Genomic DNA, 23659 nt, shown 5'->3' with positions numbered 1-23659 from the left:
TATACACTTTAGAGCAGTGATGTGTATACATACTGTATCAGGTTGTGTGTGTATATATATATATATATATACACACATATACACACACACACACATACACTTTAGTACAGTCATATGAATATATACTGTATCAGGGTGTGTGTGTGTGTGTGTGTATATATATATATATATATATATATATATATACACACACACACACACTATACTGTATCAGGTTGTATATACATACTGTATCAGGGTGTGTGCACACACACACATTTCAGAGCAGTGATGTGTATATATACTGTATCAGGTTGTGTATATATACGTACATATACACTTCAGAGCAGTGATGTGTGTACATACTGTATCAGGTGCTCTCCGGATACAATGTATCAGCCTTATGGTAGAACGTGCCCTGCCAGCCAATCATATTTGTCCCCGCCCCGGTGACATCATGCGGCTGCAGAGGAGGGCGGGGCCGCTGGGCTCCGGATAGAACAATGAGGCCGCCGGGAGGAGGATACGGGGGTCCCGGGGCTGCGGCTGTTCTCCTGCCGCTCATCACCGCCGCCTGCCTGGCTGCTGCAGCAGGTCACCCAGTCATTACTACTATACATGTATGCAGAGTCACTTCCATCATCATCCGTGTAGAGGGACTACTGGGAGTCACCCCTGTTATTATAGAGGGGGTCATCATTATTATAGGGGGGTGGTCTACAATAGCATTATACAAGAGGACTACTTCCATCATCATCATCATCTGTGTAGAGGGACTACTGGGAGTCACCCCTGTTATTATAGGGGGGTCATCATTATTATAGGGGGGTGGTCTACAATAGCATTATACAAGAGGACTACTTCCATCATCATCTGTGTAGAGGGACTTCTGGAAGTCACCCCTGTTATTATAGGGGGTCATCATTATTATAGGGGGGTGCTCTACAATAGCATTATACAGGAGGACTACTTCCATCATCATCATCATCTGTGTAGAGGGCCTACTGGGAGTCACCCCTGTTATTATAGGGGGTCATCATTATTATAGGGGGGTGGTCTACAATAGCATTATACAAGAGGACTACTTCCATCATCATCATCATCCGTGTAGAGGGACTACTGGGAGTTACCCCTGTTATTATAGGGGGGGGGGGGTCATAATTATTATAGGGGGGTGGTCTACAATAGCATTATATAAGAGGACTACTTCCATCATCATCATCATCATCATCTGTGTAGAGGGACTACTGGGAGTCACCCCTGTTATTATAGGGGGTCATCATTATTATAGGGGGGTGGTCTACAATAGCATTATACAGGCGGACTACTCCCATCATCATCATCTGTGTAGAGGGCCTAGTGGGAGTCACCCCTGTTATTATAGGGGGTCATTATTATAGGGGGTGGTCTACAGTAGCATTATACAGGAGGACTACTCCCATCATCATCTGTGTAGAGGGCCTACTGGGAGTCACCTCTGTTATTATAGGGGGTCATCATTATTATAGGGGGGTGGTCTACAATAGCATTATATAAGAGGACTACTTCCATCATCATCATCATCATCATCATCATCTGTGTAGAGGGACTACTGGGAGTCACCCCTGTTATTATAGGGGGTCATCATTATTATAGGGGGGTGGTCTACAATAGCATTATACAGGCGGACTACTCCCATCATCATCATCTGTGTAGAGGGCCTACTGGGAGTCACCCCTGTTATTATAGGGGGTCATAATTATTATAGGGGGGTGGTCTACAATAGCATTATACAGGAGGACTACTCCCATCATCATCTGTGTAGAGGGCCTACTGGGAGTCACCCCTGTTATTATAGGGGGTCATCATTATTATAGGGGGGTGGTCTACAATAGCATTATACAGGAGGACTACTCCCATCATCATCTGTGTAGAGGGCCTACTGGGAGTCACCCCTGTTATTATAGGGGGTCATCTACAATAGCATTATACAAGAGGACTACTCCCATCATCATCATCATCTGTGTAGAGGGCCTACTGGGAGACACCCCTGTTATTATAGGGGGGGTCATCATTATTTTAGGGGGTGGTCTACAATAACATTATTCGGGAGGACTACTATCATCATCATCCGTGTAGAGGGCCTACTGGGAGTCACCCCTGTTATTATTTGGGGGAGGGGGTCATCATTATTTTATGGTTGGTCTATAATATTACACGGGAGGACTGCTCCCATTATAATCATCATCATCATCATCATCTGTATAGTGGGGCTGCTTGGAGTCACCCCTGTTGTTTTAGGGAGTCATTATTATAGGGGGTGATCTAAAATAACATACGGGAGGACTACTCTCATCATCATCCGTGTAGAGGGCCTACTGGGAGTCACCCTTGTTATTATAGGTGGTCATTATTATTATAGGGAGTGGACTTTAATATATGGTAGGACTACTTTTTTATTCATCATCCATGTAGAGGGGCTGCTGGGAGTCACCCCTGTTATTATAGGTGGTCATCATTATTATAGGGGTGGACTATAATATACGGGAGGACTACTCCCATCATCATCATTTGTGTACTGGGGCGACTCAGCCCCTGTTATTATAGGCGGTCATCATTATTATAAGGGGTGATCTATTATAACATTATACAGGAGGACTTCCCCCCACCATCATCCTCCGTGTAGTGGGGCTGCTGAGAGTCACCCTCGGTATTATAGGTGGTCATTATTATAGGGGGAGGACTATAATATACGGGAGGACTACTCCTATCATCATCATCATCTGTGTAGCGGTGCTGCTGGGAGTCACTCCTGGTATTATTAGGGGTCATCATTCTTATAGGGGTGGTCTATAATAACATTATTCAGGAGGACTACTCCCATCATCATCATTATCCGTGTAGTGGGGCGGCTGAGAGTCACCCCTGTTATTATAAGGGTCATCATTATTATAGGGGGTTGTCTGTAATAACATTATGCAGGAGGACTACTCCGATCATCATCATCCGTGTAGTGGGGCTGCAGAGTCACCCTAGTTATTATAGGTGGTCATTATTATTATAGGGGGTGGACTATAATATACGGAGGACTACTCCCATAATCATCATCCATGTAGAGGGGCTGCTGGGAGTCACCCCTGTTATTATGGGGGGTCATCATTATTATAGGGGGTGGACTATAATATACGGGAGGACTACTCCGATCTTTATCATCTGTGTAGTGGGGCTGCTGAGAATCACTCCTGTTATTATGGGGGGGGGGGGGGGGGGGGGGGGGGGTCATCATTATTATAGGGGGTGGACTATAATATATGGGAGGACTACTCCCATCATTATCATCCGTGTAGTGGTGCTGCTGGGAGTTACCCCTGGTATTATAAGGGTCATCATTCTTATAGGGATAGTCTGCAATAACATTATACGGGAGGACTACTCCCATCATCATCATCATCTGTGTAGCAGGGCTGCTGAAAGTCACCCCTGTTATAGGTGGTCATCATTATAGGGGGTTGTTTGTAATAACATTATGCAGGAGGACTACTCATCATTTTCCGTGTAGCGGGGCTACTGGAAGTCACTCCTGGTATTATTAGGGGTCATCATTATTGTAGGGGGTGGTCTAATAATAACATTATACAGGAGGACTACTCCCATCATCATCCGTGTAGAGGGTCTGCTGGGTGTCACCCCGTTATTACATTATAGGGGGTCATCATTCTTATAGGGGTGGTCTAAATTAACATTATACTTGAGGACTGATCGCATCATCATCATCATCATCATCATCTGTGTAGAGGGTCTTCTTGGAGTCACCCCTGTTATTATAGGGGGTCACCATTATTATAAGGGTGGTCTGTAATAACATGAAGAAGGAATACTCCCATCATCAGTGTAAAGGGTTAGGAGGAGGGAGAAGCTGATCTGTGTTTGCCATCTATTGAATTCTTTGGAAGAGTGTACTGGGCTTGATCGGTGAATTATGCAGGGAGCGGCGCGGGGGGAGCTGTGACTTCTAAGTATTTGGCTTTATGTGAAAGTGTTTTGAACCTGATCTGTAACCTGTACAGATAACATTGTATAATTTTAGGGAGCAGGAAAGCTGTGACATCATGTATTATGTATGGCGGATCCAATGTTATCTATATATAGGTGTCCCCTATCAGTGTAAACCTGTCTGTGCAGGGAGGGAAGGAGGTGAGCTGTGACTATTGTGAATGGTGGATCCTGTGTTATCTATATATAGGTGTCACCTATCAGTGTAATCCTGTCTGTACAGGGAGGGGAGGAGGTGAGCTGTGACTATTGTGAATGGTGGATCCTGTGATATCTATATATAGGTGTCACCTATCAGTGTAAACCTGTCTGTACAGGGAGGGGGAGGAGGTGAGCCGTGACTATTGTGAATGGCGGATCCTGTATCTATCTATCTATCGTGTCGCCTCAGTGTAATCCTGCCTGTGATGATAATGTGAAGACAGCTGAGAAATTTTCTCTATAGAGCGTCAGTCTATTCGGCTTAAGGCCCATTTAGACACAATGATTATCCCTACAAATTCGTTAAAAAGACGTCTTTTGAGCGATAATCATTGTGTCTAACTGCACGGACATCCTGCCGTCGCTCATCATTGTCTTTCAGTGTGCTGATGATCAGCCTTATCAGGGATTCACAGCGGGATACAGCTGATACTATTGTTTCAGCTGTATCCAGCTCCCTGATGACAGGTGGGGTATGAAGAACACAGCGGTCCCACTCTGTTCTCTATACCCTGCTGGGAGCGCTCGGCTGTATAACAGCCGGGCGCTCCGAGCGGGGAACAGCTGGATGCAGAAGACAAGCGGGGACACCCTTGCGCTGTAAATGACACGATTATCTCTCAAAAGACATCTTTTGAGCGATAATCGTTGTGTCTAAATGGGCCTTTAGTGGTCAGTATACAGAGAGGGGAGGAGGTGACCTGTGACATCAGACTATTAGTCCTTGTGGTCAGAGTGAGAACTGCAGGATTTTAGAATCTTTTAGAAATATAATGTACATTGTGAATACAAACTAAAAATAAAATCAGCAAAAATGATTAAAAAATATGTTTAATGCAAAAACATGATTTATACTACAGGGTGCTTTCTGGAGCCACATTGCCTTTAACTAGAGCAATCCTCATTCCTGAGGGCTGTGCTATCAACTGTTGATATTAACCCCTTAACGTTAGAGGATGTACCTTTATGCCCTGGAGGTTCGGGGTATGTATGAAGAGGATTGGGGGTAAATCCCGCTACAAACAATGTGGGTGTTGGCCGTTTCTTACAGCCAACACCTGCCCGCAACAGCCCCGATAAGCAGCGCCGCTGATCACCACTGTTAACCCGGCATTTAAATGTCCCGATTGCAGTTTGGGAGTCCCAAACAGCCAACTATGAGATCTCAGGGTGCCATGTGGTTGACATGACAACAGGGGGCATCATACTGCAGGCGTGGTCAAACCATCACAACTTCGTGTCCCCTATGGGGGCTAACAAATGAAAAAAATAGTTTTAAAAAGTTCAATTAATGTAAAATATGTAAAAGGTAATAAAAGTTAAAAAAAAACAACACATTTTGCCATAAAAGTAAAACATATTTGGCATCGCCGCGTCCATAAAAGTCCAATTTTTTTTTAAAGCAACAAATTTACCGAAAACGATAAATGTCACAAAAAAAATAAACGCCAGAATTGCACGTTTTTTGTTCTCCCTGTCTCCAAGAAAAAATGTAATGAAAAGCGATCACTAAGCTGTATGTACTCCATAATCGTACCAATATAAACTACAGGATGGCACACAACTATGTGGACGGGAAAATAAAAAAGTTATGTCAGTCAGAAAAATTAAAGCAAAAAATTATCGTAGTATGAAAGGCCGAAAAAGGACATCCATCCATTCAGTTCAGCCTATCCCCCCATCCCGCAATGTTCATCCAGGGGGCGCTGTAATCACTATCGCTGGGGGTAACAGAAGTGTCGTCATTGTGTAGCGTAGGTATCTGACACTTACATGGTGATTGCATTATTTAGGCCCCCGTCCATCCAGTCTCGCCTATTACCCCTTAATGTTCATCCAGAGGAGGACTAAAACACCCAATGGGGTAGAAGACAAGGGAAAAAAATCCTTTCTGACTCCAATCTGGTAATCGAAATAATCTCAGGATCACCGACCCTTCTCTGTAATCAGTAATATAACATCCAGAACCTCTTATACTCTTATATCGTATCACCTCGTCTTCAGGAGAGAGTTCCATAGTCTCACTGCTCTTACAGTAAAGAACCCCTTCTATGTTGTAGAAACCTTCTTCCTTGTCAGGCATATCGGGGATACAAGATACAGTGGGTAGTAACTGCCACTAGGAGGCGACATAAAGATGTTGACTACCCCTATCTGCCATACCCCTTACTGCCTGCTGGGGAAGGTCAGTTTTAGCTTGATGTCAAAAGAAGGTCAGACATCCCATGTCTGGGAGAAGAATTTTTTTATTTCACCAAGAGAAACAGGATTTGTGGGTTTAGGTCTTCCTATCCTTCTCCCCTTCTCTTCCCATCATGTCCTCCTCTCCATTCCCTCCTCCTGTAACAAATATAAAGGTTTCCATCATGTCCTCCACTCCCTTCTCTCCTCCTGTAACATATATTAAGGTTTCCATCATGTCCCCCTCTCCCTTCTCTCCTCCTGTAACATATATAAAGGTTTCCATCATGTCCTCCTCTTCCTTCTCTCCTCCACTAACATATATATAAAGGTTTCCATCATGTCCTCCTCTTCCTTCTCTCCTCCTGTAACATATATAAAGGTTTCCATCATGTCCTCCTCTCCCTTCTCTCCTCCTGTAATATATAAAGGTTTCCATCATGTCCTCCTCTCCCTTCGCTCCTCCTGTAACATATATAAAGGTTTCCATCATGTCCTCCTCTCTCTTCTTTCCTCCTGTAACATATATAAAGGTTCCCTTCATGTCCCCCTCTCCCTTTTCTCCTCCACTAACATATATAAAGGTTTCCATCATGTCCTCCTCTCCCTTCTCTTCTCCTGTAATATACAAAGGTTTCCATCATGTCGCCCCTCTCCCTTCTCTCCTCCTGTAACATGTATAAAGGTTTCAATCATGTCCTCCCCTTCCTTCTAACCCTCCTGTAACATATATAAAGGTTTCCATCCTGTCCTCCTCTCCCTTGTCTCCTCCTGTAACATATATAAAGGTTTCCATCATATTCCTCCTCTCCCTTCTCTCCTCCTGTAACATATATAAAGGTTTCCATCATGTCCTCCTCTCCTCCTGTAACATATGTAAAGGTTTCCATCATGTCCTCCTATCCTTCCTCTCCTCCTGTAACATATATAAAGGTTTCCATCATGTCCTCCTCTCCCTTCTCTCATCCTGTAACATATATAATAGTTTCCATCATGTCCCCCTCTCCCTTCTCTCCTCCTGTAGTATATAAAAAAGGTTTCCATCATGTCCTTCTCTCCTCTTGTAACATATATAAAGGTTTCCATCATGTCCTCCTCTCTCTTCTCTCCTCCTGTAACATATATAAAGGTTTCCATCATGTCCTCCTCTCCTTTCTCTTCTCCTGTAATATACAAAGGTTTCCATCATGTCGCCCCTCTCCCTTCTCTCCTCCTGTAACATGTATAAAGGTTTCCATCATGTCGCCCCTCTCCCTTCTCTCCTCCTGTAACATATATAAAGGTTTCCATCATGTCCTTCTCTCCTCCTGTAACATATATAAAGGTTTCAATCATGTCCTCCCCTTCCTTCTAACCCTCCTGTAACATATATAAAGGTTTCCATCATGTCCTCCTCTCCCTTCTCTCCTCCTGTAACATATGTAAAGGTTTCCATCATGTCCTCCTATCCTTCCTCTCCTCCTGTAACATATATAAAGGTTTCCATCATGTCCCTCCTCTCCCTTCTCTCATCCTGTAACATATATAATAGTTTCCATCATGTCCCCCTCTCCCTTCTCTCCTCCTGTAGTATATAAAAAAGGTTTCCATCATGTCCTCCTCTCCCTTCTCTTCTCCTGTAACATATATAAAAGGTTTCCACCACGTCCTCCCCTCCCTTCTCTCCTCCTGTGATAGATATATATATATATATATATAGATAGAGATAGATATATATATATATATATATATATAAAGGTTTCCATTATGTCCTCTGCTCCATTCTCTCCTCCTGTAACATGTATAAAGGTTTCCATCATGTCCTCCTCTCCGTTCTCTCCTCCTGTAACATGTATAAAGGTTTCCATCAAGTCCTCTCTCTTCCTGTGATATATATATATATATATATATATATATATATGTTTTCATCATGTCCTCCTCTCCCTTCTTTTCTCCTGTAACATATATAAAGGTTTCCATCATGTCCTCCTCTCCGTTCTCTCCTCCTGTGATATATATATATATATATATATATATATAGGTTTCCATCATGTCCTCCATCTCCCTTTTCTCCTCCTGTAACATATATAAAGGTTTCCATCATGTCCTCCCTCTCCCTTTTCTCCTCCTGTAACATATATAAAGGTTTCCATCATGTCCTCCCATTCCCTTTTCTCCTCCTGTAACATATATAAAGGTTTCCATCATGTCCTCCTCTCCGTTCTCTCCTCCTGTGATATATATATATATATAGGTTTCCATCATGTCCTCCATCTCCCTTTTCTCCTCCTGTAACATATATAAAGGTTTCCATCATGTCCTCCTCGCCCTCCTCTCCTCCTTGTTGCGTTCAATAACGTGCAACCACAATAGCATAAATCACAGGCACAACTGTGCAAAAATGAAAACCAAAAACTAAAGGGGAATGCTCTCCCTATCGTCCCCTAACCCGGGAGGGGACCCTGCCTACTCGGCAGACTAACCGCGCTGAAAAGTGCGAGCCCACACTCGAACCTGGGCCACTGACCAGTCCCTAACTGGGAGGCCTTTTTTTTTACAAGGGCAGTAAAGTCCAAGTTCAGACTACAAGAGGTTTACTGCAAGGACCTTTTAAGCTAGTAGATTTAAAATATAATTTTTATTAAGTAACTAAATTTAAAAAGAAGAACAAAAACACACATATGTAGACGATTAGATGAGGAATTATGATGCAAAGGTCACCTCTATATGGTGACCAATGAAGTTTGAGTCAAACAATGAGGCTCAACTTATAATACAAGGAATACCTGCCACTTATGTGTTATGACCAATAAGGTTTGAGTCATGCGGAATGGCTCAATTGATGTTAATATTGGTCGACTAACACAAAAAAGGAAATTTATAATCCAATATGAGTCAGATCATGAGATTAGTCTGACAACTAAGCGTGTATTTTTGTGATGGAAAAAACTAACACGCCATGATTTTACTCAAAGAAAAAGCGCGTTACCCTACGCGTTTCCCCCACCTAGTGGGTTCTTCAGGGGTCTCAATACGCTAGTCCCAATTGATGTATTGGGTAGTGGCTAAGAGATTAATTATCAATAAGATCTATTGCATGTCCTGGATTGATAGACCTGGACTTAGCAGTCTCCAAAGTTAAATCTGTCAGAGAATAAGGCAGACAGAAAGTGCAGTCAATTAGCTGCACTATCTTCTCGGACAGATGACAAAAATGACCCAGGGCATAATAGCAACTATGGTCGTTTAGAGAACATCACTATCCTCCAAGTACAAGATTGGGGCTGAATAATAAGCCCCAAAACAGAAAAGCCGTGCGATGTAATCAAGATATGCAGTCCCTAGAGTCCTGAAGATTTTTTGGCCAGCTACCTAGCAAATAAATGCCATTACGGATAGGCAGGTTAGCAGATAAATGCTACCTAAGAAGATTGCTTTAAGGGAGCTGACCCCTATATAAGGACAAAGAACTGAAATCAAATAAAAGAAAAAAACGGCGGCATGTCAGTCCTAGTGGTGGACTGACAGCATGTCTTGATTACATCGCACGGCTTTTCTGTTTTGGGGCTTATTATTCAGCCCCAATCTTGTACTTGGAGGATAGTGATGTTTTCTAAACGACCATAGTTGCTATTATGCCCTGGGTCATTTTTGTCATCTGTCCGAGAAGATAGTGCAGCTAATTGACTGCACTTTCTGTCTGCCTTATTCTCTGACAGATTTAACTTTGGAGACTGCTAAGTCCAGGTCTATCAATCCAGGACATGCAATAGATCTTATTGATAATTAATCTCTTAGCCACTACCCAATACATCAATTGGGACTAGCGTATTGAGACCCCTGAAGAACCCACTAGGTGGGGGAAACGCGTAGGGTAACGCGCTTTTTCTTTATGAGTAAAATCATGGCGTGTTAGTTTTTTCCATCACAAAAATACAAGCTTAGTTGTCAGACTAATCTCATGATCTGACTCATATTGGATTATAAATTTCCTTTTTTGTGTTAGTCGACCAATATTAACATCAATTGAGCCATTTCGCATGACTCAAACCTTATTGGTCATAACACATAAGTGGCAGGTATTCCTTGTATTATAAGTTGAGCCTCATTGTTTGACTCAAACTTCATTGGTCAACATATAGAGGTGACCTTTGCATCATAATTCCTCATCTAATCGTCTATATGTGTGTTTTGTTCTTTTTAAATTTAGTTACTTAATAAAAATTATATTTTAAATCTACTAGCTTAAAAGGTCCTTGCAGTAAACCTAACTGGGAGGCCTAGCGGAAAACAAAAGGAGAACAAAACCAAACAAAACAGCAAAGAACTTAGCTTAGCCAGCAGAGCTTCCACCACAGTGTGTTGCTCCGTCGCTGTCCAACATGGAACTGCAGAGAATCATTGACCAGCACAGGAGTAACAGTTAGCCCTGCTTAAATAGCAGCAGAGCTACTTAACTCCAGGTGCTGACTGACATTAATCTTGTCACTACCACACCTCTCAGCTCCAGGAGAGGTAGGAATGCTACTAAACCCTGGTGGGCCTGACAGCAAGGTGGGAACCTCAGTACGGCTGCAACAGTACCTCCCCTTCTAGGAGGGGCCCCAGGACCCTCAAGATCAGGACGACCAGGGTTTGATCTGTGAAATTTTTTGACTCGGCGGGAGTCCAAAATGTGACTTATTACCAACTGCTCCTCCCCATACGTTAGCACAGGAGCCGGGGTTGGAGGGTCATTCCCAGGATCGATGAATCTTTTGAGCAGAGATTTGTGGAAAACATTGTTAATTTTCATCGCCCTGGGAACTTCTAACAGGAAGGCCACCGCGTTAGTCTTCTCAATTATTTTAAACGGACCGATAAATCGCGGGCCCAGTTTAGCGGATGGTTGTTTGGGTTTTATATTTCTGGTAGACAACCAAACCAAGTCTCCAACACGGAATTCCGGCCCCGTGACTGTTAGCAACTCGCTCTCTCCGCTGAACTGCTCGCCGTAACTCTCTCTGGACCTCGGCCATAATAGGCCCAGAAGAATCCGGCTGCCCCAGTGCCGGAACCGTAGCCACATGCTTCTTCCGTTTCTGAACCCTCTCAGGATCCATCTTAAAACCCTCTTGGGTATAAGCTTTGAGCGTCAGTCTCTCAGGAGGGGGTATGCGGCTCCTGGGGAACTCGTAGTCAGGGAGAAGTTTAATAGCACAATCTCCCTGACTGTGCAGTGGTAATTTGCCTGCCCCCACTGGGGAATACACATCAGAGAGGTCGGCGATGACTTCTGGCAGCTCTTCTGCCTGAATAGAAGCTCGATCGACCGAAATGCAACCAGACAAACACCTAGGGCTCCATTTAACAATGCCCCCCTTCTCCCAGTCTACTACCGGGTTGTGTAGACGTAGCCAAGGCAGCCCCAAGACTACTTGCGAAGGGAGGGATTCTATGACATATAATGTTATAATCTCCATGTGGAACAGCCCAATTTTTAAACGGACGTTAGGCACACAAAACCTCAGGCTTCTCTGCGATAGTGGAGCGGCATCAATGGCGGATACGGGAATGGGAGAATCCAGAGCCTTCATCTCTAAGCCTAAACGTCTGACCGTCTCCCGATGTATTAAATTAATACTAGCTCCACAATCCAGATGGACTCTTATGGGGTTGCCCACCCTATCAGACAGGATCTCAGCAGGAAGCACCAGTCTGGAGGGTGATATCCAGGCTATTTGATGGCCTAGAGGGGCCCCCCCTCAGTAATCTCCCGGTCATCAAGTCCTGGCTGGCAATTATGACGGGGACAACACTGAGCCATGCGACCAATGCGGTTACAGGAAAAGCATCAACCTTTACACTGTACTTTGTTCCCACTCCTAGCCCTGGCAGCCAGAGACCCCAACTGCATGGGCTCCTCCACATCTGCTGATAAGAAGCCAGAAACTGTGGAGAATTCCTGATGTCTCTCCCTGATCCGTCTCCCAGCTTTGATAGCCAGAGACATGGCCTCATCAAGGCTGCGGGGTACTGGATAACGCACCAGTACATTCTTGATTTTATTGGATAGACCCCGATGGAACTGGCTCTTTAAAGCAGGGTCATTCCACTGGGTTTCTGCTGCCCAGCGTCGAAACCCAGCACAATAATCTTCGACAGAGGAGGCTCCCTGTCGTAAACATCTGATATTCCCTTCAGCCACCGATATCTTGTCTGGGTCGTCATAGATTAGACCCAGTGCAGCAAAAAAGTCATCCACCAAGTCCAAGGCCTCAGACGTTGGGGGTAATGAAAAAGCCCATGCCTGCGGCGCCCCCTGCAGTCTGGACATGACAATGCCTACCTTCTGGGCGTTGTCCCCTGAAGACACCGGACGCAGTCTAAAGTAGAGCTTACAGGCATCCCTAAAGGATCCGAATTTCTGCCTGTCCCCAGAAAAACGGTCGGGTAGCTCAATTTTTGGTTCCTTGCTGGGAACCTGCAGCGCAGTTTGTCGCTGTTTTATCTCAGCGAGATCCGCAGCCAGCGTGCCAAGCTGGTGCGACAAAACCTCAAGGGGATTCATAGTAACAGCACAGAATCTCCCTGAGTAGGTAAGGGCTGGTCAATCTGTTGCGTTCAATAACGTGCAACCACAATAACATAAATCGCAGGCACAACTGTGCAAAAAGGAAAACAAAAACTAAAGGGGAATGCTCTCCCTATCGTTCCCTAACCCAGGAGGGGACCCTGCCTACTCAGCAGACTAACTGCGCTGAAAAGTGCGAGCCCACACTCGAACCTGGGCCACTGACCAGTTCCTAACTGGGAGCCCTAGCGCAAAACAAAAGGAGAACAAAACCAAACAAAACAGCAAAGAACTTAGCTTATCCAGCAGAGCTTCCACCACAGTGTGTTGCTCCGTCGCTGTCCAACATGGAACTGCAGAGAATCATTGACCAGCACAGGAGTAACAGTTAGCCCTGCTTAAATAGCAGCAGAGCTACTTAACTCCAGGTGCTGACTGACATTAATCTTGTCACTACCACACCTTTCAGCTCCAGGAGAGGTAGGAATGCTACTAAACCCTGGTGGGCCTGACAGCAAGGTGGGAACCTCAGGACGGCTGCAACACTCCTGTAACATATATAAAGGTTTCCATCATGTCCCTCCTCTCCCTTCTCTCCTCCTGTAACATATATAAAGGTTTCCATCATGCCCTCCTCTCCCTTCTCTCCTCCTGTAACATATATAAAGGTTTCCATCATGTCCCTCCTCTCCCTTCTCTCCTCCTGTAATATATATAATGGTTTCCATCATGTCCTCCTCTCCCTTCTCTCCTCCTGTAATATATATAAAGGTTTCCATCATGCCCTCTGCTCCCTTCTCTCCTCCTGTAACATATATAAAGGTTTCCATCAGGTTTCTTCTCTCCCTTCTCTCCTCCTGTAACACATTTAAGGGTGTCTATCATGTGTTGCCTTTTCATAAATGTGTGGCCTATACTTATTGACCTCTGTCACCCTTATTTTGAGTTTGATAGTCTCCTTGGCCTTCTGATTCTGATGTTTGTTTTTTCTTCCCCTTTGAGCCATGAGCCATTTTCTTCTACACAACCTCTCAAGTCTGCTGTACTCTCTTTACAGATAGTCTCTTTGTGACGGATTACTTTACTCGAACCCCCCGGAAATTGAACCCTTTCCGCTCTGTTGGTAGCGTTGAGCTTTTCCACTTCCACATCCCAGAAGACACAGTCATTGCTGTTTGGAATCTCATTACCTTCAAGGAGCAGGGGGGAACGTTTGGTGACAACTGTCCTGACCGCAGCATCACTGTGTAAGTGACGGTAGATGACATTCTGTAGTACTACTAGATCAGTGAGCAGTGCCCCAGACACGTTGACCATCAGTTGCATAGTCTTCCCAAAACAATGTGGACTATTTCCTGGATACAACTTGGAATGGTTCTTGCCCTGCTGAGTTTTGGAGTATTGTTTTTAGGAATACATTGTTCTCTATTGCATGTAACACCAAGAAAGGGGCAATTACAAGTAGAACTGCTATGAGAGCTCGACTCTGTGATTCTCGAAAACAACTGTCTCTAAAGCTCGGTGTTAACCTTGGCGGTGAGTTTGGTAACCGGGCTCCGATGGTTCTCGAGCTTCTATGAGATCCCCCACTTCACCGCTCGGCTGCTCCTTGGTGCACACTATTGGCTCATACGGGGGTGTGGGTAACTTCAGCAGGGGACATTGCCAGGGTAATGGAGGCAGATCCCCTGGCCATCGTCCTGCTGTCTGCCTGCAGAGGTGCTGTGTACGAGTTATGGATGGATTGGCTGACTGGTTACATTGACTGTTAGATGTTTTTTATGTGAACCCCTTAAGTCTTATATGTCCTTTTTTTATGTTTACAGTTACTTTCGACCTGGAGCTCCCCCTGTGATTAACCCCCTAAGTGCCCACTTTCCTGGAGAGACAGCCGTTCCGGGGTCATTTACTCTTACTCTTACCTGGACTCTTCCAAACCGAACCACAGGGGTATTCAACATCACCAGTCCTCTCCCAGGAGACTGGTTCCTGGCCGCGCACCTTCCAAAGGACGAAGGAAAGATAACAATCAAGGTGCCGTGTGTCTTCTTGGCTCCTCTAGAAATGACATACTGTAGTGTCCCGTCACACATTATATGGTTTCGGTCAGCACCACGAACGTTTCTTTCATCTTGTCTGGACGTCCTTGCCTATTTAGGGTTTTCTTTTCCATTAGAGGGTCGCCACTTTGTCCCGGGCGATCCTGTAGTTATGTGTCCAGGTGACCTGGGATAAGGAATGCTAAGAGCACTGCCATCTACTATCAGAGTCTTGTAGTCCCGAAGTGCACAGACGCTCTGCTATGGAAGCGGCTGCCGAGTCCTGTCTCACAATCTGGTTGCTAGTAACCAGATGGGGCATTGTTTGTCCATGTATGTGTCTGTATTCTTTCTGGTGGATGACGTCCATTTTTCTGTCTCTTTCAGGGGCTTCACGATGAGTGTCAGTATCTGTTCCAGCCACAGCTCATTGTGCAGAGGGCAGTCGCGGTGCCCGTCTTATACCCGGGATACATCACAGAGCAGATGCTGCCGGCTCACAATCGCTTGGCGCTCTACAAGTAAGTGCCACTGTCGTGTGTAGCGGGAGTGGTTGTGAGCTAGCGAAGCTGTCACCCAACAGAGCGTCATCTCCAAGAACCTGTCCGTGCGCTCGGTGCCGGTGTGCAACCAAATCCTCATGCACCGTAAGGTTACAGTCACACATAGAGGAATCCACACCTAAATCCGTGTCCATTCCGCATCAAAACCTGCCATAAAATCCGCATAAATGGACTCAGCTGTGGGTCTGCAGATGATTTCACCCTGCTCACCACCAGCATCAAGAGCGCAGCGCACACCGTCATCCGGCAACCGCTACTGAGCACCAGCATCTCTCCCCTGGTGACAGCAGCTCACCTGCACAAAACCTGACCAACGGCGCTCAGTAGTGAATGCTGGATAGCGGGGTGGGCTCTTGGTGCTGGCAGTGAGTGATCCGGATTTGGAGGTGAGAGCACCGCCATTGTGCATGGGCTAAAATAATCTGCGGATCTGCAGCTGGGTCCAAGCCATAATCCATGCCAACAATGCAGAATTGGTGCAGATTTTCTGCTTCAGAGAATTTGCACCAATTCTGCTACAAGTGAATCCACCCTAAAAGGAACACCGGTAGCAAGAACCATCTCGGCATGCCGGTAGCGGACAGGAGAGTCATGGGTGTATAATTGGAGGGTTAGTGATGAGCGTGCGGTGGCAGAGGGCAGCTGAGATCTGCCCACATCCTGTCCTCATGCAAGAATGGGGGATGGCAGATATTAAAGGTATGCCTCTTATTGCAGGGTCTTCGTTCCTCAGTTTACCTCGGGGCTGAGGGTCCGGCTCCTCGGCTGTCGCATCGGTCAGCGATCTGTTGAGAATTGTCCTCTTCTGCTGAGGCTCCGTGCCAAAGCTCCCCCCTTGCACAACTCTTCCAGCCAGGACTGCGCTACGCCGCCGATGTGCCAGCTGCTTCAGGCTCTGCCCTTGTGGCAGCACTGGTATTACGTGCTGGTAGAGAGGACCACTGTCTCTGGTGCCGCCGTTTACTTCCAGCTGACTACACAGCTACAAGGTGGGTGCCGGTGAGTGGTATGCAGGAGGGTTGTTTCATGTCAGTCTCGCTTTAACCCCTTAGGGACTAAGCACAGTAAATATATGGCGCTTGGTCCTGGGCTTTAATCCCGGCCGATCGTAAAAAAAATGGTGCAGGATTTTCACTCCTGCTCCTACAATGCAGCTGGAGTTGGTTGGGTGCTCAGCTGTTAGTCACTGCCAAGGACCCGGAGGAGAAGGTAGAAGCAGTTTATAAACACTTCTGCTTTCTCCTTTCCAGGCTACATAATGCTCAGTGAGTGGGGAAGTTACATTCCCTCTCGTCTCTACGACGGCACCAGCTGAGATGATCTTCACTGATAGGACAGGAACACACCAAGGGGTTTAACGCTCCCCCTTCCTCAGTATTTCCTGTCGTCCGTTAGGTTCTGGGTGCTCTCTGGGGTTCCCATCATTAAGTTGTGCTGGATCGGAGTGGCTGGGAAGAGATCAGCTCTCCCTTCCTGGATCGTCTCCTCCGGCCAGACACGGTAAGATGGTAGCCCTCACAGGCCGGTCTGCTTCCCACCACGGACCCTCGTGTAAGAGGGGCTAAGTGTGGCGCTGCGCCTGTGGTCTCCCCTCCCGCTCACTTTGTGTCCCGGGTCTCGGCGGTGTGTGGTGTCCGGCCCGACCTGTGTCCATCGTAGGGTTGCCACCCACCCGGTGCCGGTAATTTTTTTTCCGGACCCATTAAAGGCCAGTATTTTTCAATCCTTTCCGGAAGTGGGGCTTGAATTCCCTGCCTCCAGCAAAAATAAGGCTCTGATTGGCTAGCCTGTGCTGGCTTCAGCCAATTAGAAGCCAGCACTTGGTTAACCAATCGCAGCCATTTAATGATGTCATTGAATGGCTGTGATTGGTTAACCCAGCGCCAGCTTCATTGGCTGACGCCGGCGCTGGCTGGCCAATCATCCACAGCCTGGCCCTGCACTGTGCACTGGGAATCCTCCTCTTCATGGCTCCATGGCCGAGGACTCCCTGGTAAATTGCTGCCAGCCGCTGCTGCCATCATCCCTGCGTAACTGCTGCGTCTAGTGCCAGAGGCAGGCTGTATGCCCCCCTATAGCGATGATGTATAGGTGCTGTGCTACTGAGTGTCGGTGCTCCATTGTAATAGACAACAGCTGCCGTGCAGCACAGTCACAGCCATTGCTGGATGGAACAAGGTAGTCATTAATTAGCCCTGCACAGAGCCCCTGTGTAGATCCCCAGCCGTGTGCACCGGTCAGCAGCAGCCCATGCACATCCGCAGCGCATGTCCCCATCCATCACTCGGACATCAGAAGGCACAGCACTTCTGCCGGTACATCATTGGCTTTTTTATCAGTATGGCCTCCTGCAGACCGCTGGGTCGGATCCCACTGTGAGAATTCTCGCAGCCGGATCCGAACCGCACCCCTGCAGTGACAAGTGCGGCTCACCTTCTTCCACGTCTGCTCTGCTCTGTGATGTGACGGCTGCCGCCCAGAAATGCGCGGAGCACAGCCGGAGCGGCAGGAGTGACATTTCTATGCGGGCCTCAGCGAGACCTGCGCAGAAATAGAACATGCCGGGATTTGTTTGTTGTGTGTATTTTCACGTGGGCAAATCGCGTCCGTCTGCATAGGATTGCGTTTTGTAATGCCATCCTATGCAGGCGGGCATGGGCGGAAATTCTGCGGGAAATCCGCCCGCGTGCAGCGAGCCTATGGCAGATGATGCCATGCATTGAAGGTGGTTATTGGTGATGGCGGAGAGCAGATCTTGACCTTGTATTTGCCTTGTTCCGGTACATGCAGGGTTTGCATTACAGATTTGCATAGTAGGGCTGGGTTCCCTCATGGCGTATTCTGGGAGGAAATCTTGTGGTTTGGCCGCAGCGAAAAACCGCAAGATTTTTGCCGGGAAAGCACTGCTTCAAAACCTGCGGCACTTAGCTAGTCAGTCTCTTAGTCAGTCCTTTAGTCAGTCTGTCCCTCATTTAGTCAGTCCTTTAGTCCGTCTGTCCCTCATTTAGTCAGTCAGTCCTTTAGTCACGCTCGCCAATGTGTAATCCTTTATGGCCCCCTGTCCACAGCCGTCACGCATCCGCAGAATGAAATTTCGGTCCTGCGATGAGCAACGCCCCCGAGACATGCCCTTTTTACCATGGCCGGTATTTTTTCATGACAAAGGTGGCAACCCTAGTCCGTCGGCCGGTTCGTGTCATCACGCGGCTACATCGGGGGGGTGGATTGGGCACGTGGGTGATGTGCTGATGTCACAGCGATGCGGCAGCGCCGTCAGGAAAGGCACGGGATAGTGACAGATTCAGAAAGGGACCAAGAGAAGACAGAAGTCAGTGCTGTAACCTCAGGACTGCGGCAGATTGTCCAATCCTTGTGAGAAGGCGGCCTGTGGCGCTGCCTTACTAAGAGGAGTCTAGTGACTGAAGCCCCCCCCGTACTGGCTGCGACTGCTGAGTGACTGACCTCTCCACATCTACTACTACCTGGTAGCAGAGACTCTGAGGAAGGTGTCTGGTTGTTGTTCATAGGAACATACAAAAGATCAGGAGAGAGTAGAATCGACCCAACATGGGGGCAGCTATACAGCTATGGCGGCGCTGTTTGTACAGATTGGGATACCGTGTCCAAGGTGGACATGCAGGTGGCCAAGGTATCTAGACCCGTCCCTGACATTAAGCCTCCTTCTGAAGACCCAAGAGGCAGCGGCAGCTCTGCTCAGGGCCGGTGTTGCAGCCATGTGTGTGACCACAACCCAGCATGTTTGGCTCGGTCAGCTGGTCAAAACGCTGCGGGAACAGATATTAGATCTGTTGCCGATACTTAAAATGGTAACAAGCTTTCTGGCGGACTCTGCCGCTCAGACCATGAAGCTGGCAGCGAGGTCCACCCCTTATCCAATCCTGCCAGAAGAGTGCTCTGGCTAAAAACAAGGTCTGGGGACGCAGCCTTTTAAGGGCGAGTTACGTTCTCTGCCATTTCATGGTCGGTTCCTCTAGGATTTTAGAGAAGGCTGCGGATAAAGAATGGGGGGTTTCTGGAAGGAAAACTGCACAGGAAGAAAGCACTTTTTGTGGCCCAAGACAAGAGACTTATGGGTGTAAAGGTAAGACAGGCCACTGGAGCGTCCGAAGGGAGGTCAGGGGAAGAACTTCCTCATTAACCCCAACCAATCTTATCTTCAGGGCCGCGGACAATGACGCCCGTCATTGCTAATGCATCACTGCAAAGCATCATATTTGGTCAATATCAGCAACCCAGCTGAGGGGTGCTCAAAACATTGCGGCGGATTTCTTCAGTCGCCAACGTCTAGATCCAGGAGAATGGTCCCTTTCGCAAAAAAATCTTCCAGGATATAGTGCTCAGGTGGGGGGTTCCCCAGATAGATCATGTTGCCACCAGGAAGAATCTGAGTAAAAATCCTCTTTTCCCTCAGCCCAGGAGACCATCCGGTGGCCATAGATGCTGTAGTACAGAATTGGGGTCAGGGTGAGCGATCCTATACTCCTACCATCCCGCAAAGATCTCCTGACACAAGGTCCCCTAAGGCACCAGAATGTAGCAGTCCTGCATCTGTCGGCCCGGCTGTTGAAAAGTCCATCTTACTAGGCAAGGGTTATTCAGTCAAGGTGGTGGATACGGTATTATCTGGTAGGAAGGATTCAGCTAATAACATCTAGTTAAAGGTATGGAAGATTCTATGCTTCCTGGTGTGAGAAGAGACGTCTGCGCTTTTCATCTCCAGATATGGCGGTAATCCTGGAGTTCTTACAAGAAGGGTTGGATCTGGGTCTCTCGCCCAGCACATTATGGGTACAGGTGGCAGCCCTTAGAGCTTTCTATAATACTAGGTTATCAGAGGTGAATTGGGTCTCTAGATTTCTAGATAGACTAAAGCCTCTAATCTCCTTGGAACCTAAACTGGGTTCTTTCAGCACTTTCAGGTCCTCCTTTTGAACCTCTAGATTTAATATCAATAAAGTATTTAACTCTTGAAACCATCTTTCTGGTAGCCATCACTACAGCTTGTAGGGTTGGTGAACTCCAGGCCTTGTCAGTCTAACCTCTGTGTTCAGATTAGACCCCTCCTTCTTACCAAAGAGGGTATCACAATTCCACAAATCCCAGGATATAGTAGTTCCTTCATTCTGTGGTAATCCAAAGAATGACAAGGAGCGGACCTCCCATTGCCTGGATGTCAGAAAGTCTGTCTTACAGTATATTAATTCCACAAGGCAGTAGAAAAAAAGATAAGGGGGGCATGGCCTGGCACCCGAGAGAAGAAGACGCACGCTGCAGAGCTCCGCCATTAAGCCTTTTTTTTTTTTTTCAATCAAATTCTGTGCCCTCCGGACACACTATTGTGCCTCTGGGGAGGCCCGCAGGGAATCCACTCCACTGCAGCATGGGTGATTGGTTTGTGGCCTAGTCCGGCCTGTTCATCGTCCCTCATTCCATGGCTGGAAGTACCTAGCGCATCCATCTCACGCTACCAGGACAGCGCAGCGGTGCCGCATGGTAATCCCACTGCCTCTGAGAGAGCAGATCATGGTGCTGTGTGAGCTGCATCTCCCGTCATACCCGCCGCCGCCGGCAGTCTGCAGTCCGGTGCGTCTCTCCACAAGGGATCTGGTCCCTGCATCATTGGACCTCTGGGCCCTTCTGCCCTCTGGAACCAGTGGCTGCAAGGTGCCATACTCTGTGCACTTCTCTGAGCCAGCAACAAACTGCACTTTCCCAAAGGGCAGCCGCCATCTTGATGTCCTGGAGGACAGGGCCCGAAGGTGTGGAAGAAGAAAGGGGATAAGGGGTTCAGTCAAAGCACCTCCGTCCAGGGATTAGGTGGCAGAGTGAGGGAAGCTGCTGCAGCACCTCTGGCATCACACAGCAGCCTTCTGTTGGGGTGCTCATCAGAGGGACCCAGACAGGAAGTGCATGATCTAAAAGAGCCCCCACTGGAGCCCTTAGCCCTGCTGCTCAGTGCTATCCATATACAGAGACCCAGCTGGGAATGTTAGGGCATGTAGGAAGGGGCTAGCAACCTACAGGCAGGAAGCCATGTCCTCACTGTTGGAGCTGGCAGCTTCAGAAGCCACTTAAGACCACCATGTTGCGATCACCCAGTACATCCCAGCAGCAGCACATTACATTGGGGAGACAGCGCCCCTGCATCTTATAAAGCCTGATACCTGTCAGACAGAAGGGCCTGAACTCTACTGCTCAGCGTCACTTCAGAACATACTCAACAAACTCAACACTGCTAGGCACAAACTCCATATTGTTGACTATCACCACCTAGTGGCGAAAACAATATTTACAGTAATTCACTACGTATTGATTCTCTAAAGCATTTCTACATATTTAATTTAACTTTCTAAAAAGAAAATTTCCACACCTACAAGCAAGACGAAATTCTCAACCAATAACACTAAAAGTATCAACCTCCCAGCCCATCATATACAATTTGCTCTGCTATGACCTTGCTAAACTCCGAAAAACAACCATAAGATAACTTACTAATGTGAACAAATAAGATCTACCTCTCCCGCAGCCTAGTGACATCCGAAAACAGCGGAATGTGGGAAATACTAGAACTGCCAATCGTGAAGCAAACAAAAATACTAAAACGCCAACAGATTTCTGGAAAATGAAAAACTCATCAAAAACTCACGTGAAAATCCGAAACCCATGAGAACAAGGAACATAGAAGAAGAAGACAAATCCACATCTCTACTAGCGCGACCTCTGACTCAGATAGCGATCTTGAAGAAGAGGCTCAAGCACAAGACTACTCTGGAATAAGAGATTCCATTAAGGCCTCGCCAACCAAAGATTGTGTAAGACTTATTCAAAGAATTCACACAATCAAAGAGGAGCTGAGAAAAGATGTCAAACAAATATATACAAGAGTGCAAACCCTGGAGGACAGGTATACTCGGGTGGTCAACCACTCCAAGAGAGTGACAGAGATCTTCATCGATTATCACGGAGTCCTACTTCCATAAATTACAAATGGCTCAAGAAGAAACCACATCTAAGTTAGAGGAGTTCCGGAAGCTGTCCTAGATAAAGACATACCAGGGGTTCTAACTGCCATCTTCAACGAGCTTTTGGGCAAATCCCATAACCATTACCTGGACTTAGAAAGAGCTGACTGAGTGTTCAGGCCAAGATCAATCCATGCAGATAAACCAAGAGACATTTTATGCTGCCTTCAGAGCTTTAAAGTCAAGGAGGAGATTCTCTACAACGCCGGATTGGCTAAAAATATGCTGAGAGAGCGATCTTAATATCCCAAGATCTATCCAAATTGACCGCTGAATTAGGAGGACAGCTTCAACCCCTTACTGGAGCTCTGAGGAGAAAGCTATACCCTACAAATGGATGTTCCTCTTCAGCTTGACGACATCTGGTCGCAACAAAACCTGGACCATCAGAACCCCAGAAGATCTTCCTCATGTCTTAGCTAAATTAGACTTAGGCCATATTCAAATCCCCAACTGGACCACAGCTAAGGACCTGCTAAATATACCCGCCCTTTCAACTTGTGAGACCTGGTCATCGTTAACACTGTGCAAAACTAACACATCTCATACCCTCATCACGGATACAAACACTTAGAAGAAGGTTCCCTAGTGATTTAGGCTTGCTGTGTGGCATTGTTCGGCAGAATCACTCATCTTCAATTCCATTGTTATACCGTGTTTCCACGAAAATGAGACAGTGTCTTATTTTTGGGGGGTCTTATACTTACCTGGTCTGTGGCGTCCCGATGGTCTCCAGTGGCGCTGCGGCAAGTGTCCTCCCTGTCTGCCTGCTCAACTTCTTTCTGGCGACGGGGCTTTGAATACCCCGCCTCTAGCAAAACGAGCGCTGTGATTGGCTAATCACAGCACCACCAGCAAATTACAGCCGGCACTCGATGAGCCAATCACAGCCATTCAGTAATGTCATCCACTGAATGGCTGTGATTGCCTCATGAAGTGCCGGCTGTGATTGGCAGATGGCGCTGCGATTAGCCAATCACAGGGCTCGCTCTGCTGAAGGCGGGGTATTCAAAGCACCGTCACCAGCAGAAACTGAGCAGACAAACGGGAGGACTCAGCCGCTTGCCGCAGCGCCGCCACAGCCACAGA

At 46.9% G+C, this 23659-nt stretch overlaps 1 protein-coding gene across 2 annotated transcripts in view; it reads left to right on the top strand.

Annotated features, from left to right (window-relative positions):
• Positions 1 to 459: 459 nt before the first annotated feature.
• Positions 460 to 23659, top strand: part of TMEM8B (transmembrane protein 8B) — a 50316-nt gene continuing 27116 nt past the window's right edge. For both annotated transcript variants that reach the window (XR_010792761.1, XM_066602175.1), the window contains exons 1-5: positions 460 to 573; positions 13983 to 14172; positions 14752 to 14959; positions 15352 to 15485; positions 16245 to 16516. Coding sequence is in view for 1 of the 2 variants with exons in the window: in XM_066602175.1 (XP_066458272.1) it covers positions 483 to 573; positions 13983 to 14172; positions 14752 to 14959; positions 15352 to 15485; positions 16245 to 16516 (895 nt within the window). In the remaining variant the exon portion in view is untranslated. The remainder of the gene's footprint in view (positions 574 to 13982; positions 14173 to 14751; positions 14960 to 15351; positions 15486 to 16244; positions 16517 to 23659) is intronic.

This window comes from Eleutherodactylus coqui, chromosome 5 (genome assembly GCF_035609145.1).
Source record: "Eleutherodactylus coqui strain aEleCoq1 chromosome 5, aEleCoq1.hap1, whole genome shotgun sequence".
Lineage (NCBI taxonomy): Eukaryota > Metazoa > Chordata > Amphibia > Anura > Eleutherodactylidae > Eleutherodactylus > Eleutherodactylus coqui.
This window is presented reverse-complemented; position numbering and strand designations above follow the sequence as displayed.